This window comes from Sapajus apella, unplaced genomic scaffold (assembly GCF_009761245.1).
Source record: "Sapajus apella isolate SASKATOON/1434 unplaced genomic scaffold, GSC_monkey_1.0 scaffold18, whole genome shotgun sequence".
Lineage (NCBI taxonomy): Eukaryota > Metazoa > Chordata > Mammalia > Primates > Cebidae > Sapajus > Sapajus apella.
The window spans coordinates 23,304,468-23,323,836 of NW_022436958.1; the positions used below are offsets into that span (position 1 = coordinate 23,304,468).

Sequence of the window (19,369 nt, forward strand, 5' to 3'; positions counted from 1 at the left end):
CATTTAACATGCTTTTCATTTTGACACTTAAGGGCCCAGAAATATTAGCTATTACCAAAATGAAGAAAAACAACTTGACTTAACTTCTGACACAGACAATTGATTATTAGTGTTAGATATGGAGGAAAACAGATAATACAGTTTATTGTTTAAGAACATTGGCTTTTTGAAGTTAGACAAGCCCAGTTCGGAACATTTACTTGAACACTCAGCTAGCTATAGGGTCTTGAGCATGTTTCTTAACATTGGTTCTCAACCGTGGCTGCTGATCAAAATCACTCACTGGAGTTTTTAAAGATACAGATGGGCTGGGCACAGTGACTCACTCCTGTAATCCCAGCACTATGGGAGGCCAAGGCAGGTGGATCACCTGAGGTCAGGAGTTTGAGACCAGCCTGGCCAACATGGCGAAACCCCACTTCTACTAAAAATACAAAAATTAGCTGGGTATAGTGGTGCACCCCTGTGATCCTAGCTACCCAGGAAGCTGAGGCAAGAGAATCGCTTGAACCCAGGAGGCAGAGGTTGCAGTGAGCCAAGATTGCCCCATTGCACTCCAGGCTGGGTGACAACAGTGACACTCTGTCTCAAAAAACAAAAAATACAGATGATTCAGATTTACTCTCAAAGATTCTTAAGTAGGACTGGGGTTGAGCCTCAGTTCCTTCATGATACCTAATAAAGTTGTTAATGAATGTCAAAATAGTTAATGTTTCTAGTTTCCACTGTACCAGGCACATGGTAAGTACATGATTAAATTAAATGGGAGTTTGTTTTTATTTTGGAAACAGAATCTTGTTCTGTCTCCAGGCTGGAGTGCAGTGGCACAATCTTGGCTCACTGCAACCTCTGCCTCCTGGGTTCAAGGGATTCTCCTGCTTCAGCCTCCTGAGTAGCTAGGACTACAGGCGCACACCACCATGCCTGGCTATTTTTTTGTATTTTTAGTAGAGGTGGGGTTTCGTCATATTGGCCAGGCTGATCTCAAAGTCCTGGCCTCAAGTGATTTGCCCTCCTCAGTGGCCTCCCTGGCTAATTTTTTGTATTTTTAGTAGAGATGGGATTTCATCATGTTGGCTAGGCGGGTCTCGGACTCCTAACCTTAAGTGATCCGCCCACCTCGGCAACCTCCCATAGTGTTGGGGTTACAGGCGTGAGCCACCATACCTGGCCTCAGGTTAGTTTTATAAAGTTATAATAAATACTTTTCAAAAGATGGCCAATTGAATGTATAGGTCTCAGCAACTGAACTTTCCTGATAAGTATTCAGAAGTATTTTTTTATAGCTGCACAAATACCCCATCATTCTGGTAGAGACTTACTTAAACATTTATTAAGAAGCTACCAAATTTGGATTGCTAAAGTCTACAGGATATACAAAGATGAATACAATAAATCTAGTACAGGTTTAGGCAGGTGCAGTCAGGGTGTAACGGAGAGAACCCTGATTAAGATATATAGGAGTAGGCTGATTGGTGGCTGATGCCTGTAATCCAACAGGACAAGACAAGAGAATCCCTTGAGCCCAGGAGTTAGAGGTTGCAATGAGCCATGATTGTGCCACTGCACTCCAGGCTCAGCAGCAGAGTGAGATCTTGTCTCCAGCAAAAACATGTAGGAATAAATGGTTTGCTCCCAGCTGTGTGGAAATCTTTTATTCCCTGGAGGAAGAAAATGAAGCACTAAGATATATAAGAGAATCTGTATTAAATTATCTCCAAGGTCCATATTACATTTTCATGTATGCTAGACTCTAAAAAGAAGCTAGGTTTTATTCATATACTCAAAATGTAGTGAAAACTCAATGTAATTTTACTACAGCTCATTTTGAGACAGCTTACTTCTTCAGATTAGACTCACTTTCAGCTGTTTTCTAGAAAATATGCGTAAGTTACTACTGCTGTCTTGGACCTTATGCCAAATTTTACTCTTAAAAAATTCTTACTTGACTAGCACGAGTTAGTAGAGTTTTATGAGCTCCTTGAAGGCAGGACCTTCTACTCTTTCTTTTTTGAATTTCCAAAACCTCTAATTAACTGGTTGCATATAACAATCACTCAACAAATGTTACTTGAATTGAATTTAAACCTATCTACCCTGTTATTTGTACAACTTACTCTAATTTTAAGGTCATTTTTCCATTTGAAACTCTATTTAAATATAAACAAAGGAAAAGGTAGAAATAACCTACATATTTAATTATACAAGACTACTACCTACCAAATTGGAACCAAAAAGCTTCAGAATAATCAAATGTTGAATGGATATGGAAGTTTTCTATTTAAAAAAATGTTTGGTCAAACAAACATAAATAACATAAAATACGCCATTTTGACCATTTTTTAAGTATACAGTTTGGTCCTTTCACAGTGTTGTGCAATCATCACCCCTATTTCCAAAATTGTGTATCATTCCAGACAGAAACTCTAACCATTAAGCAGTAACTCCTCACTTCCTGCTCCCTCCTCCACCAAATCCCTGCTAACGTCTCATCTACTTTCTGTCTCTCTGAATTTGCATATTCTAGATATTTTATGTAAGTAGAATCATAAAATATTTGTTCTTTCATATCTGTCTTATTTCATGTAGCATAATGTTTTCGAAGTTCATCATGTAGCAGCATATATCAAGACTAATTCCTTTTATGACTGAAGGGAGCTGTTTTTATTTGGACAAGGTTGGCTCCTTTCTTCCTGTTCTAGCAAGTAAGACAGACACATTTTTTAAACTCCAAAAGGTCTTAGGTGTGTGTTGTCACATCAAAGATACTAGCTTGGTATGTAACTAGGTGTTTGAGATGTTACATCACTAAACATTGTTTTCATGGCATCATGCCAAAATACTTAAAGAGGAAGTAGGAAGTACAGATGACATTCCATTGCCTCTGTCAACTTCCTGTGATGAAGGATGTATGAGTATCTGGGAAGAAAACAACCAAGGTATCTAAATAATGGGTGGCGGCTTATTATCATAGGGCAGGACCCGACGTGAACATTGGATATTATAGACTGCTGTATTAGGGGACATTACTGGTTTACTGCAGAAATGTATTCCCTTTTCTTCTCCTTTCCATTAAGGTTTTTTTTTTGTTTGTTTGTTTTGTTTTTTAATTTTAGGCTTAAAACTTAACAAGGAAAAGTGTTTTATGAAGACATTGTAAAACTAAGCTTTACTTGTAATTTAATTTTTACCAGGTTCTTCATTAGAAGCTGTAACCACCTGTGAACTATGTAAAGAGAAGTTGGAGCTTAACCTGGAGGATTTTGATATCCATGAACTACATAGAGCTCATGCAAATGAACAAGTTAGTATATTTTGCCTAATTTGGTAAGTGTCTATTCTATGCTTCAAGGACAGCTCTTGAAGAAAAGATTAAATCATGGTCAGAAACCTTGCATTAAAATAGTAATAACAATGATAATGTTCTTAACATAATTCTATTACTTCATTAGGTGTTAGAATTTCATAATTTTTTTTTCCCTTAAGCTTAGGAAAGTTGTTCCAAAATAGGGATGCCAACCTTATTTCCCCACAACCATAAGTTTTTTGAGATGCATGAATGATACAGTTAGAATGAAGAGCTCAATATTTTCCCCCATTTTCTTTACTGAAGGAAAATTTAGGAGGTGGGCAGATGTGTGCTTAAGATTACAAGAGTGACTCTAGAGCCAAATTGTTGAAGTGTGGTTAGCATATTTGTTGAAAAAAAAGATACAATGGAAAGGGAGTGCATGAAGTGCTTGAAAAACACTTTTTGGCCAGGTACAGTGGCTCACTCCTATCCCGAGCACTTTGGGAGGCTAAAACAGGGTGATTGTTTGAGGCCAGGAGTTCAAGACCAGCCTCGGCAACATAGCAAGACCCCGTCTCTACAAAACAAAAACACTTTTTAAATGTAGGGGTAATGGGCCTACTCTCTTTTATTATATTGAATGAGATTTACAAAACATAAAAACCATTTTGTACAGCTGCCATCTCTGTTTAGTTCAACATTTTCATCACTCCAAAAGAAAACCCTCTACCCATTAAACAGTTGCTCCCCATTCTGTCCTCTCAGCCCCTGGCAACTACCAGTCTGTGTTGTTTTATAGATTTATTTACCCTGGATAATTTCATACAAATAGAATCATACATTAATATATGATATTTTCTGAACCACGTTTTTTAAATAGGGGAATAATGGATACCCTTTGAAAATCTGATTAAAACTATGTACCCGTCTTTAAAAATATATAGACACAAATTATGTCTACAATTTAAGGGGTTCCCAGATCCCTTGAAGCTAATCGCTTGAATCCAGATTAAGAATCACTAATCTAAAGAATGAAACATTAAGTAGTTGATATAGCATAGGTGCTACTCTAATGCCAGTTAGGTTGTTTTATTCTCCAATGCACTAGTTGTCCAAAAAGAAAATCACTTTCAGCAAGGAAATGTTTTAAATCTCCAAGGAGTTCTGTGTAGCTAGCTGAGCATTGATACTTGAAAAACAGAGGAATCATGGAAAAGTGGAATCATGCAGAAATAAATATATGATTTTTCAAAATGAGAGTAGGTTTCAAAAGGATTATTTCTTCTGCTGCCTTCCTTCTCGAGATGCTTCATCCTGTCTCTCAGAGGTAGTTCTTTCTTTGTTTCCTTCTTTTCTTTTTTTTTTTTTTTTTTTTTTTTTGTGTGTGTGTGTGTATGTATGTGTGTGTGTGTGTGTGTGTGTGATGAAGTCTCGCTCTGTTGCCCAGGCTGGAGTGGAGTGGGGCGATCTCAGCTCACTGCAGCCACCGCCTCCCAGGTTCAAGCAATTCTCCTGCCTCAGCCTCCTGACTAGCTGGGATTACAGGCATGTGCCACCATGCCTGGCTAATTTTTGTATTTTTAGTAGAGGCAGGGTTTCACCATATTGGTCATGCTGGTCTAGAACGCCTGACCTTGTGGTCCGCCCGCCTTGGCCTCCCACAAGTGCTGGGATTACAGGCATCAGCTACCAGGCTCGGCCAGTCCTTTGTGAACTCAGGAATGGTTTTATTGTTTTCTAAGCATTTTAATGACTCATATTCTTTAGAAGTATTAGGAAATATCAGGTGGAGTCATTTTAAAAACAATGACAGCCTTGATTAAACTTTGTGGTTTTAACTTGTTTGTTCTGTATGAATAATAGATTCTAGTGACCTGATAGATACACTCATTTTAAGTGATTGGTAAGTCTATTTCCTCATTACCTAGTGTCTTGATCTTTTACAAGGTGATAACCATTTAAGTTTTTTTTTTGAAATGGTGCCTCCCAAAGCACTGGGATTACAGGTGTGAGCCACACTGCACATGGCCTTATTTAAAGTTTTTTTTAAAAAATTGTGGATATATTATTCCCTTGTAAGTTAAAAAGGCAAAAATAAATTATTAAGTGAAGCATTACAAGCGTGTGTGTGTGTGTGTGTGTGTGTGTGTGTGTGTGTGTGTGGTGTGTGTGTGGTTTTGCTCTTGTCGCCCAGGCTGAAGTGCAGTGGCGCTCAAGTGATTCTCCTGCCTAAGGCTCCCAAGTCGCTGGGGATACAGGCACCTGCCGCGGCTAATTTTTGTATTTTTAGTAGAGATGGGATTTTGTCATGTTCACTAGACTGGTCTTGAACTCCTGACCTCAAGTGGTTCACCCACCTCAGCCTTCCAAAGTGCTGGGATTACAGGTGTGAGCCACCATGCCTGGCCTCAAATTTCTTGAATACTCAGTAGACTCTGATAACCAGTTACTTGCTGAAGGTGGTACTAAAATCATAGAGTTCTTAACTTCCAATGAACCAGTTACCCAATTCAGTTTATGAGTAGTTCAGTGTCAAAATTAAAGGACAGATTAGATTTTTAATTATACTATATTCATGATTTGTATTCATGGCTTAAAAACAACGAGGGTGGGGGATGGGAGAGGAGAGAGAAACATTTAATCTGAGGAATATGAGCTCCTTAAAATTATCAGGTCCAGAGAGGTGTTTAAAATGTAACAGCATTCTCATCTCACTCTCCCTTGAATATCTCTTGAAGCCACTTGCTTTGGAGGCTCTAGACTAACTAATGCCAAGTAGCCATAAATGTTATATACCCTATAGTACAATAGTGTGTAGCCAATCACTAACCAACGTTATTTCTGTAAAACAATGAGAATTCAGAGTGAACAACTTTTGTCATCTCTCCTTTCCTGATTTGTCTTTTCTTTAAAAATTTGAGCCTTTCTTTTGTTCTCTGGAGCACTCTCCACAAGGCAACTTGGAAGTGTGTCCCTGGCAGCAATCCTGAACCTTGACTTAACTCTGTTAATTTTGTCTCAGTTTCTTCCTTTTAGTTTAACACAACAGAACAGTTTGGAATCAAAGAGCTGTTTTTACCAACTACAGATTTCTGTGTGAATGATTAGTTATTCTCTTACCTTTATTAATTCATTCTTTTATTTACTATGCCTTTAAGTTCATTGTATTACAGAGAAAAACACTTGAGCTATCACAATAGGTTTTAGTTATAGTAGTATATTGGCTTAGCTATAGAAGAAATGTAATTTTTAACTAAACATACATAGCTATAGCTGTTTGTATAATGAAATCTATGAGCTTTATAGAAAAGCAAAGCATTCATTCCACCATCAAATTATTTAAAAATTCCATTTTTATATAAAGTTATTACACTAAAGACTATGAGAATAAAAAGTAAAATTTTATGAAATTATAAAGGACAGTCTTTTTTTCTTAATGGCATTGTATCTCATTAGGAACTGGATATGAATACATTTCCTCTAGTTTATCAGTGTACTGTGAGTATCAATCTGAATTCTACTAATTTTTCATTCTCTGTATTTTTCTTTTCTCCTGTTTGCTTCCCTGTTGAAGGCTGAGTATGAGTTTATCAGCTCTGGTCTCTACCTAGTGGTGTTATTGCACTTGTGCGAACAAAGCTTTTCTGATATGATGGGAAATACAAATGAACCAAGCACACGTGTCCGAGTAAGTAATAATGAAGTTGGGGAGAGGGAGGGTTGTGATCCAGCAAGTGTTTGCCTTGGAAAGCAGATTGTTTTATATGTTCACGTCTTACTTCCTTTGGGAAGCTTTTATTTTTATAGTGTTTCTTAAAAATGAAGATATTGTAGATTTAATGGAAATTTGTGACTTCTGTAACAAGCAGCCTGATTTTCTCATAAAGCTGTTTTAGAGAAGTAATTTTCTAGCTCTCGAAGGTAATTGGAATGTATTTAATTGAAAAAACAGAACTGGAAACATCAAGGGAAAATGGGCTTTTTCTTACTAAAACAGAACCTCAGTATTATCACTTAGAAACCTGAAATTGAACTCCAAGAGCAAAGAGTATGGGAAATTAGCTTCAATTTATTTGTTATTGTTCTATAAAATATTACCAATGTACTAATTTTTAAGTGGCCGTATTACAAACTATTTTAGATATGGAATAGTTGGTTGTTTACTATGTACACTATTAGCCATAATATGACATTTTGGCTAGCTGTTTGTTAGGTATTTATAAGTAAATTATGCTTTTTGCCTCAGCGCACCGGAGGAAACTTCATGCTTTGCTTGTCTGGGCCATTTTGTGTAGCAAGGGCTAGGGTCTCTATATATCTGCCATTATTGTAGTATTCTGAACACTTCATATCTTGAAATATGTTTATAAGTATATCCTTCAAACTTTATTATATTACTGTTAACTTTGATGATAAAAATGTAGTAGAGTTAATGTAATGTTTTCATTTCGAGAATTATCACGTAACTGCAATTCAATGTGTATATTACTTCTAAATTAGTAAAATATTTTTCTGTATTTTATCATCATGTGGACATTATTCCAGTGAGCCAGTTAACAGATAATGATCATTGAAGAACATTATTATTATCTATTAAGAGCATTCAGAATTTGAGCAAAGCTCTCTTGACTTCTAAGTACTTTAGAAATTGTGAGCCCCTAAAACCTTAATACTGTAAAATGATTTCTAAAAAGGTACCTTAATTCTTCAGAATGAATAAACCATATAAAACCTGTAATAACTTTTGAATTTCATGTGTTTATAAAAGTTCATATTTACAAGTTTTAAGGTGGAAAATAACAAAATGTTGGATAATACTCCAAAGTGGAAGTCGTTAGGATTTTTTTTTTTTAATGAAAAAAGTATACTTTTTTTGGAATAAAATGTATACTTTATCAAATTTAGGTAGGAAAATATGGATTCTTGGGAGGTTTTTTTTATTTTGTTTTTTGTTTTTTATGGCCACTGAAGTTGAATTTATTTGGGTCCAAATACAAGGGATGGTTTTTTGGCTTTTTTCCCTCCATTTCATAATTTTTTCAAGTGTTATGAGAAAACAGTATTATTGGATAAAATTATTTTATCTGCTCCCAATTTTAAAAAACTGGTTTCTACATGATTATAATGATTATATAAAACATTTAAAAATTAATACCATTAAGCTTGTAATTTTTGATGTTGGGGGGATAAAGACCCCTATTTAAAGGCTTTATGATGTTTGACTTATTAAGTAGAAATGAATCTCCTATACTGATTCTCTCTTTAGAACCATTTGCAACATTTAAACTACTGTATTTCTTTCTGCATTGTTTCTAGTTTATTAACCTTGCAAGAACTCTTCAGGCACATATGGAAGATCTCGAAAGTAGGTGGAATTTCCCCCCTCCCCAGACTTGTTGAATTTACTTTTGCAAATTAAATCCACAGAGAAAAACCTAAGTATAACTCTTTTTTGCCAAATTAGAGCTTCATTTATAGGCTTAATAATACCAAAATGATTGATTTGGGAAATATGGGTTGGGCAACTGACATTAGTTTTTTTAAAGCATATTTTAAAGTATGGAAGAAAGTAATTTTAACTGCGAGTATTTCCCTTTTTTTTTTTTTTTTTTTCCAAAGAGAAATTTGTTGATCACCTTGATTTCAGGATTTATAATTAAGAAGAAGGCATAAATCTTAACTACTAATCAAACCATATTTCTTAATCTGTTAGGATTTTTAAAATTTTGTTTTTGGTAAGAAATTTTGCCTGTTTACTCAGATTTGTTAGATCATAAAAGATATTCCTGGGCTTGTATATGATTCCAGGAAAATATGGGACCGGGAGTCATAATTCTGAATCCCTATCAGAAGCCATAAAGGGCTTATTTTGGTGAGGTTTTTTTTTTTTTTTTTTTTTTTTTTTTTTGGCTTTTTGTAAGTCCTCATGGACCTTTAATAGGTAGCCAAGCTCTACCAGTAGCTCCAGTGTCTTAAGATCACATTCCAGCGTCAGGATTTCTGCCTGGGCTCATAAGTGAAGGTGCTTAATTCCCAAATCTTGACAGGCATCTGTACAGCTTACCTTCTTTTTAATCTCCTGGAACTTCCAGTGTGCTTCGTACCATGGGGCACAGGTATTGGTGGCTCTGAAACGGTTCCTGGCAATTGAAGATTACCCCACCCAACCCCTGCATATTTTACTTTTTTACCCTTCATTACCCATTCCAAAACACTACTCGAAGTGTCTTTTTAAAATACGTATTCTTCAGTTGATTACTTTCTATACTCGTCTTTGAACTATTTGGAGTGTTATCTATAGTATGCATACTGTTTTTACCTTTAGAGAAAGCTCAACATCCTTTGAAGTTAAGTTTAAAAAGGACTTAGTCCTCATAGGAACCTTTTAATTCTAGATAATCTAAAACATAGATTTTTGTCATTAAGTGTATGCTACTTTCAAGTTTTAAAAGGATTTGAGATGGAATCAGGTAACATTTTCACAGTTTTAATTAGGATGTGTGAAAATAAAGGAGTCAGTGCAAACTCCTTTGGTATAAAATTTTTTTCCCTTTATACCTTCGTTTCATATCCCGTATGTTGGCCTAATACAAAGGTCTCTCTGTTTTGTTTTTTTTTAAATTATATACTTTGTTCAATACAAAGGTCTCTCTGTTTTGTTTTTTTTTAAATTATATACTTTGTTCAATGTCATGATAGTAATTTGTTTCAGTGTATGTTTTCCCCAGATTTCTCCATTTTAAAAAACTAACATTATCATTTAAAATTTAGTTTCTTAAACCTAGTATTGTCCCCTCCTAATGTGGGAAGAAAAAGATGGAGGTGAAATATGTCCAAACTCAACTGAGCATGAAAGACATGGGTGCTACAAGTTAACCCCTAAATACCTGAAATGGATTCTGACTAAATTATCGTCTCCTGTGGAGTGGAGTTAAATGGAAAAACACAAGAAGTTTCTTAATAAGTCGTTATTTTTTAGTTTGGAATTTCTCAGTGATATAGCATAAAACTTAATAGAGTTTGTATCAGTCATGAGCTAGTTATATGTTTGTGTCATTTATTAAATGGATTTAAACTATTAGTGTTGCATAGTTTTTCTGTGCTTTGCCCTAGGTTGATTCCATTTGTTGGCTGCTCTTAATTTGTCCAATGTAAATATGAAAAGAGTGCATAAAACCTTTCTGCCCTTGATAATGGGGGAAAGATGGTGGTTAGATGTTTATTTTAGTGAGTATGCGTTTTCTTTCACATGCAAAGCAGTTCATAGAATTCATAGTTTTATGCTTACTGTGTCCTTCCAAAAGACACCCAGGATGCTTTATTTTTAACTCTTGAGCCACTAGTGACTCTTGAATAAATTGAGGTCAGAAATATTGCAAAGGTGATAAGTTTCTGACAGTGTGGAGACTGGGGAATAATCTCAACAATAGGTTTTACTGAATCCAGTTACTTTAATTTAGGCTGTGTCTATATGAAGCATTTCCAACTTACTAAATGAGCTTTTATCTTGGCATTGTATAGACATAGCTTTGATGTAAATTGCAAGAACACCCATAACCTCTTATTCTATGTACATTTCTTTTCATTCTCATCGGATGCATCAAACATGCAGCGGTAATAAGCCAGATTCTACTCAGGTGTGTGAGAGCACTTGCCTTAAGTTCACTTTTTTTCCTAGTGTTTATATATCATTAGCTACTATGAACACAGATTTATCTCAGAAAAAAATGTTTAGAAGATGCTCTTGAACATTTTTAAGCATTTTCATTTTTATAAAAATTGATAGAACATTACAAAAAGATGTGGGGGGCGGGGGCATTGTGGATGGGAATCACCCGCAGTCAAACCACCCTAACCCTGTCATATAACTTATCATTTTGATTAAACAATATACTAAATTGGGATTTTTATTTTTACAAGTCATTGCTGTTCTGGCTTCATATTGACACTTCCCATTTTTATCCCCCTTAAAATCATTCTTGACTATCCTGTTTTCTTTCAACAGCTTCAGAGGATGATTCCGAAGAAGATGGAGACCATAACAGGACATTTGATATTGCCTAACTTCATATAAGACAGATGGATGATCTGTGAACACAAGTGTTTATTAAAACTGGCAATTAAATATAAATTAATTTTGTGGGGGAATGCCTAATAAATACATTGACTATATATAAAATGAATATATACATACACATGTATGCCTGTATATATATATTCATTCTCAAGTGTTGCTGAATTAAAATTCTGCTGGACTTTTTTAACACAGCAAATCTGATGTTTATAAACTGGTAATCAAAAAGGTTTTTTTCTTTTAGGTGAGTGGGAAAGTATTACCCTTGTTTTAAATATCTAAGCAATGCCCATCAACCCTTTTCTGTGTTCTGATTACTATAGTCATATTTATGAAAAAAAGGTTTGTGTTTTAGTCTCTTGCTAGTGAGAAAAGTGGGACAAAATATGCGTTTGAAATTAAAACCATATGGCACCTAATTATTTTTCTTTTAAAATGCCTTAAGTTGCAGTCTCATTTTGATAATCATTTGCTTCCAGTGTTTAAAAACAAAAACTAAAAAAAGAATGGGAGATGGTTCTGAGAAGAGCATTATATTAGGTTTCCAAATTTAATTTGAATTCCAAATTCACTTAGCAATAAAATCTAATTTTTAAAAAAGTATATAAATATCAAATGCATAAATGATGGATGCATTTTTGTATTGATTTGCAAAATGCAGATTATATTTGATAGGCTATAGTATGTAGATATTCCTTTTAGGAATATTACAGCTGTAAATTATATGAGAATTGCCAGTCAAATGCTATTTGGTTTTAAAAAAAATATTGCAATCTCAAGTTAATGGAATATTTTTAAATCCCACATTCAGAGTTTAAAACACTGGTTTTCAATGTGTTTTTTAGTGTTGTCACTTCTTTATAGATAAATATGATATAAATAACCTGTTTGGATTCTGGTCGTTTTTAACTGTTACTTGGTAATTCTGAGCATTTATTTGATGACTTAGTATTTTTCACTACCTTTGGATGGCAGATGAACGTTATTCACCATGAATGGATCTACACTGTGGTCATGAGTTGTGTATACTTACATAACACTGTATTTTTTCTTCTGTCAATACCCTTTAGATACACTTTAAAACACCTTAAGGTCTGATGTTATTGCAACAAACTACTTTTTCAAACCTAAATAGGAACCATGTAATTTCTGAAAAGTGAATGATAATTTGCCCACACTTAAGTTTGTTGGTTTTATGTAAAACATTGGCTCGAAATAAAGTGCACACTGATTTATTTACAGTTTGAAATGTTTCCTTTTAAACTGGTGTTCAAAGAATTCAAACTTTATAACCAATAATTTTATTAAAATTTCAAATCTCATATAATAATATAAATGTTCTAAAACATTTGCTCACCTCTTGTCAGTTGTTTTTGCATTGTTTGTTGTAAAGCAAAAATATAAAATTTAAGGGTGGTAGTTTTAATATATTCTGTGGGTCCTTAGAGTGCTTTGAATTTGAGCATATATACTTTCAATAAAATTCAGTGTAATAGTTGTCCTTAGGGATGCTTTGAATTTGAACATACATAATTTTAATAAAATTCAGTATGTTAGTTGTCTTCTGCTTAACCCGTAAAACTTTATTTAAAAATTTTAACTAGTACAAAACATTCATTGGTATGCATATCAGATATTCTATATAGTTTTGTCATTAAATGCTAAATGACAGTGATAACAATGGCTTAAGCTTTGCAGTATTCTTGTAGTTTTCCAGTACCATTTAGTATTTTAATATTGTCATATTAGCTTCAGATTATCATGTAAATGACAGAGGAATAAGAGAAAAGGCTTTCATTGGTTATCAGTTTTAAACTCAGAATTAAAGAGACCATACATTTTTCTAACAAAATATAGTTTAAAATGTTATTCTAAATATCTGCCAAACAAAGAATTATATTGTTATTACTAGCTAGAACCAAGATGTTGAAGAAAGCAGTTTCTACATTCTGAATGTAGTAAACAAGCCTACCTGTGTAACCCAATTATTTCTTGACTAATGAATATATAAGGGGCCTGTTATAGATGTTCAGGTATATAAAGAAAATGAAAATGTAGGCTGAGCAGGGTGGCTTATGCATGTAATCCCAGCACTTTGGGATGCCAAGATGGGTGGTCACTTGGGGTCAGGAGTTTGAGACCAGCCTAGCCAACATGGTGAAACCCCATCTCTACCAAACATGCAAAAAGTTAGCTGTGTGTGGTGGCAGGGGTCTGTGGTCCCAGTTACTCAGGAGGCTGAGGCAGAATTGCTTGAAAACCCACAAGGCAGAGGTTGCGTTAAGCCAAGGTCAAGCCACTGCACTCTAGCCTGGGTGACAGAGCGAGAATCCATCATATATATATATATAGAGAGAGAGAGAGCGAGCGTACACACTTCATTACCAGAGGCCTCTTGCCCTATTGAAAAATGAAACCAAATATTGAAAATTAAATGTTTAAAACAGCTAGTTTGGAAGAGCTGCCATTAGGTAGAAAGTATGAAAACATGCAGAAGAAAGTTGTATGGGAGTTGAGTAGAAGGTAAGATTTAAGAGCAGCACAGCCCAATAAAGCTTCCTTAATGAAAAAGTTCTGTAATCTATGTTGCCTGGTATAGTACCTACTAACCACCTGTGATTTGGACACTTGACAATGTGGCTAATGTTACTGGGAGACTGGATTTTAAACTAAATTCAGTAGCCTCATGTGGCTAGTGGCTCATCGGACATTGTAGTTCTAAATGTTTGAGACTGTTGGTTTTAAGTTGGACTTACTCACTTTCTACCCAAATTCTACCACTCCTTTAAGAATTCCTTTAGAACTCTTAGTTCCCATAATACACCATGTTTTTACTGTGCCTGTGGTTCTTCAAGGACTGGTAGAATTTGGGTAGGAAAATCAGGAATTCTAGGGTAATGTTCACTATTGACATTAATAGCCAATCAATAATAAAATAGACTTCTTTATCACTACACAAAATCTCAGAAATGTAAAGCTCTTACGGAGCATGATTGTCTAACAGCTAGTGTAATGCCTGCATTTTCAATACCAAGTAGCCACACTGTTGATGATAGTTTTCTGTCACTTTTTAGTTACTCATGTCTCGTTAGTGCCATTAATTGTGATGAGGCATGTTTTCAATTTATGTGGTCAATAAAAAGAGATTACACAAGCTGGGACTTTGTTGCCATTAGTCAAGCTAGTGAGATAGTGTATCTCCCCACAAGAAAGTAAGATAATTGATGGGGTGTGGATTCAGGAGAGGGACTGCTTTTCTTTGAGCTTCAGACTTATAAACAGTATACTTCAGTCAACAATGGAACACATATAGAACGGTGTTCCTATAGTAGACCATACTTTTACCTTTTCTATATTTAGATACACAAATACTTAACTGTTACAGTTGCCTGTAGTATTTAGCACGGTAATAATGCTGTGCACATTTGGAACAAAATAGGCTATACCATCTGGGTTTATGTACGTACAGGCTGATGTTCACACAAAGATTCCTTAACTACACATTTTTTAAAACATGTCCCCATTGATAAAAGTGATACATGACTAATTTACATGAAATCTATACATTCTTGCCTGTTTTTGAGTTATTGATGGTTAGGAAAATCACTTAGCTTTTTCTTTTACTCCCCAAATGATTTTCACCTTTTTCTTAAAATGTACAATAAATGTACTAAAAACTTTGATCATCATCACCACAGTTATACTTAGTGTCTTTGGTTTTTGCGTACAGTTTTCATGTCTTTGAAAGAAAAATTAATAAATGCTTGAGGAGAATGAGATATATCTTGTATAGGGGAAGGCACAAAAGGTATGGTGGCAGGAGAGAAATCCTTAAAGTGGCACTCTGATATATGTTAACCTAATTGCCAGCTTTCTCCATGCCTTCCTGGACACAGCCATCATATTTTGTTTGAAAAAATTTATAAACTTCCATTAAAACTTGAATCGTGATAAAATGGTGTGTGTAAAAGTAATGAAACTAAAATTAAGGGGTGTTGTAAAAGTTGTAAAATTTTCTTCATCTAAATCATAAAAGGAGATATACATTCTAGAGGAATTACCTGCCAAAGTAACCATTATCAAAGAAATTTAAATGTATGGGATGTACTTAAAATCACTTATTCCCCATTATTTACTAATAAACATATAAGTAAATAGAAGGGAAGATACATCAGGCAAGACAAATAGGCTGGGCTTTTATTTTTATCTGCTTCTTGGGCTTAAAGCTTTCCTTCATTCAAGTGACATTCTGCATTTGACGAGGTGGTTAAAATCACTGCATTAGTTCTATGATCATTTCTAAAACCTGATTCTATGATGAACCTAAAAATTTTTGTCACAACAGATGAATACATAAAAATAATGTTACTAAAATAAGGAATACCATTAAAGTTCTAAGATCCAATGTCAAGTTTTATATTAAAATCCTTCCCAAGAATCTCGGCCAAGGCATTTTGTTGATATCTTAGTGCAAGATTACCAAAAGCTTAGTCAAATTGAACAGGATATTCATTTTCTTCTGCAACTACCAAAACACAGTCTTCGTTATAAGGTGATTCGGATGCAGTTGAAAAAACTGTGGTGAAATGAGAATCAGAATGTCTTTTGTACAGGAACCAAATGATTGCTCCCAAAACTGTCAAAATTACTGTGCTGGCAATCACCAATCCTATTAAAATGTGGTTATCTGAAAAGGAAAAGACAATATATGGGAGATTCAGATACACAAGCTGCAAGTATATTTTGGGGAGAACAACTGTAGTTTAGTGTAAACATTTCTCTGTGTTGAGAATTTCCCACACTGGTGAGAAAACAAAAATTTCACATTTATTACTATCAAGATTTGTATTTGCCTGAAGAACATTACTCAAATTTTCTAGGAAGTTGTGCGCTTCTTCACTCTACTTAAGATCCTAAAATGGAAATCACCATGCTCCAGTTTGTCTTCCTTGGCTTTACTTTCTGACCTAAGACTACAAATTCAGACTTACTCTTCCCTTTAGGAATTGAAGTATTTAGATATTGTGTTATATTATTAAGGTCTAATGGTTCACCTGGCTTTGGGAATTTAAGATTTGTTTAACTGAAAAAACACCAAGAGTTGCAGTAAGTACCTTGCTTTTGTGTGTCTTTCCATTCTTTGATTCTTTTGTTTCCCTAAAGTTCTATAAGTATGCACAACTTTGCAGTTCTTGCCCATTCAAAACCTTTTTTATCTTTCTATAAGAATCCAGTCTAATAAATTGAGGAAAATCACTTGGTTTAGAAGTCAGGGGGATGAAAATACTTTTGGGCAGGTACTTGTATTATATATAGTAATAGACTAAAGAATGTGAAAATTCTTCAGAATTACTTTTTTTGGCAGATTTTTGATTATTAAATATATTCATAATACTCATTCTGGTGCTTGTTAAAATGAGACCTGGAAGAATTTAAGATTAGTGAGAGAAATCTGGCCAAAATTATTTGTTAAAGTGAGGGAGAGCCATTGATATTTTTCAAATATTGACAGGATTTTTTGGGAGAAGTAAGGAAATGGCCACAAGTGAATTATCTTTTTAATCCTGAAATAAAATTTGGTAGTAAAGATTTGGTAACGTGTGAGGGCGGGTTTGGTGGTGGTACTATTAAAGACATTAAAATGAAAAAAGCCAAGATTCTGTAAACTGATTTAAAATGGGTTCCTTCCATTAGTTGGTTACTGCAACCTCTGCCTTCTGCGTGCAAATGATTCTCATGCGTCAGCCTCCCAGGTAGCTGAGATTACAGGTATGTGCCATGATGTCCAGATAATTATATTTTTAGTAGAGACAGTTTGGCCATGTTGCCCATGCTGGTCTGAAACCCCTGGCCTCAAGCAATCTGCCCCCTATGCCTCCCAAAGTACTAGGATTATAGGTGTGGGCCACCATGCCCAGCCCCCTAGTTTTGTTAAAATTAGCATAGCTGATTTTCAGTATAGAACCTTAACATTACAAATGTGAACACACTGAGTCTACTAATGATTGTACAATAATACCTTCATAGTCAGTAGCATCTACTTTGAATAGTGATTACATGATAGTAATATAGAAAAAAACTTAAGTCTGAAATATGATAATTGAGAATTATTTACAGACTCAATCATATAGCTTTAAAAATTAGAAGACCTGGTATCCTAAGAACTGGACAGCATCCAAGATCGGTGGGACACAGTAAGTATACATGCTTGTATTTTCAATTCTGCAAGTGACTGTTGGCCAAAGTTACCTCCATGGGTTTTAGCTAGCTGCATACTACTAAAATGTATGACAAAGTCAATTGTCAAGGCAGCTGATGAGAGTCTATTAAAACAATATGTGGCCGGGCGCGGTGGTTCACGCCTGTAATCCCAGTACTTCGGGAGGCCGAGGCGGGTGGATCACGAGGTCAAGAGATCGAGACCATCCTGGTCAACATGGTGAAACCCCGTCTCTACTAAAAATACAAAAAATCAGCTGGGCATGGTGGCGCGTGCCTGTAGTCCCAGCTACACAGGAGGCTGAGGCAGGAGAATTGCCTGAACCCAGGACGCGGAGGTTGCGGTGAGCCGAGATTGTGCCATTGCACTCCAGCCTGGGTAACAAGAGTGAAACTCCGTCTCAAAAAAAAAAAAACCAATATGTATAGTTTCTATCTGGAGGTTAGGACAGTTTTTCATTAGGAAATAATATTATCTATGTCATTAATGAAAGGAAGAAACCATTGCTTGCCTGACTAAGCATATAATAGCTATTTGCCATGAATTTAAAAAAACAAAATTTAGGAAAAATCTTTTTTAGTTTAACAACGTTCCTTACTTGAGGAAACATGGCAAACACCGAAACAAGCTTTCACTTCTCTGTCATTTTTTAAGCTCATTTAATCCATTTTCTCAAAATTTCTTCTGAAATTTCTGTGGCAAAGGTTGCTAATGATCTCTGTATGACTAAATGCATAAACAGTTGGATGTTTTAGTTCATCCTGAGGTAACTAGATTGTTAGCTGTCCAGCCTTGAAGTTATCTCCTCACTTGGCTTCCCCGATATTGCCCTCTTCTATTTTTCAGACAACTACTTCCTAGTCATCGTTGTGCACTCAAAGCTTTCCATGGTTGATCTCAACCATTCAAGTCTTTTATGTAAATCCATAGATAAATATGTGTGTAGCCCCACTGTACTCCCAAATCTAACCTAAATTCTTGCAAACAACCACTTGGCCCAGTCATCCAATCTGGAAATTGTAGACTTCCTCTCTATTTTCAAGGCTACACATTTTTCTTTTGTTTCCTGTTTATCTAACTGCTACTTTCATGCCCTAGCTGTAACACTGATCATCTGAGGCCCGAACTATACAATATCCACCTCTCAAAAATGATGTGACACATTTTGTTGGGCTGTAACCTCAGGTTAGTTTGAGTGCCAACTGTGCATTTAATTACAAGGCACAGGGTTTAAATGACTTGCCCAAGTCCATTTAATAAATGGCAGCAAAAATTGAACCCTTTACCTTGGTCCTGATTTGTCATATCAGATAACCTGTCTTCTGTCTCCTGCTTGATGTCTACTTCTTGAAGATTTAACTCCTGCATCCTCTCCAGTAACCTTTGCTGAACACTTTGGACTAACTTGCCCTTTCCTGTCTGCTTGCCACACTAGGTGCATCCAACTATGGACACCTTAATTCTGTTGAAAGCATTCTTCCCAAAGGAGTCTTCCAGTTTACACTTGGTATGAAGGAGAACTCCCTGTTTGCCAAGATTGCGGCTACACTTAACTATTGGTTTGTTTCCTTGCTGCTTCAACTCCATATTCTCTACTGTTACTCCTTAAAGTCAGGCTAAGCCTAATCCCTATCTACATGATAGGCTTCTACTTTGACTTTAGGTCTTCATTCTGCAAAAACAAGGCCTTATCAAATGAGGACTTCCCTGGCCACCCTACTAAAATGCAATAGCTCCCTTCTTGTACTGGAGTTTATCCTTATCTTCCTTTTTTCCCTATAGG

General features: G+C 35.3%; 2 protein-coding genes across 21 annotated transcripts in view; one reads left to right on the forward strand and one right to left on the reverse strand.

Annotated features, from left to right (window-relative positions):
- MARCHF7 (membrane associated ring-CH-type finger 7) overlaps nt 1-12,601 on the forward strand; it is a 55,027-nt gene extending 42,426 nt beyond the window's left edge. For 6 of the 18 annotated variants that reach the window (XM_032286310.1, XM_032286309.1, XM_032286317.1 and 3 more), the window contains 4 exons: nt 3,195-3,304; nt 6,867-6,980; nt 8,609-8,657; nt 10,905-12,601. In XM_032286310.1, coding sequence (XP_032142201.1) covers nt 3,195-3,304; nt 6,867-6,980; nt 8,609-8,657; nt 10,905-10,987 — 356 coding nt within the window. In that variant the 3' untranslated portion in view covers nt 10,988-12,601. Of the gene's footprint in view, nt 1-3,194; nt 3,328-6,866; nt 6,981-8,608; nt 8,658-10,904 lie in introns of all 18 variants that reach the window. The other 12 variants (XM_032286312.1, XM_032286318.1, XM_032286313.1 and 9 more) reach the window with 6 other exon arrangements.
- A 2,475-nt stretch (nt 12,602-15,076) lies between these two features.
- CD302 (CD302 molecule) overlaps nt 15,077-19,369 on the reverse strand; it is a 37,762-nt gene continuing 33,469 nt past the window's right edge. For all 3 annotated transcript variants that reach the window (XM_032286319.1, XM_032286320.1, XM_032286321.1), the window contains one exon: nt 15,077-16,053. In XM_032286319.1, coding sequence (XP_032142210.1) covers nt 15,854-16,053 — 200 coding nt within the window. In that variant the 3' untranslated portion in view covers nt 15,077-15,853. The remainder of the gene's footprint in view (nt 16,054-19,369) is intronic.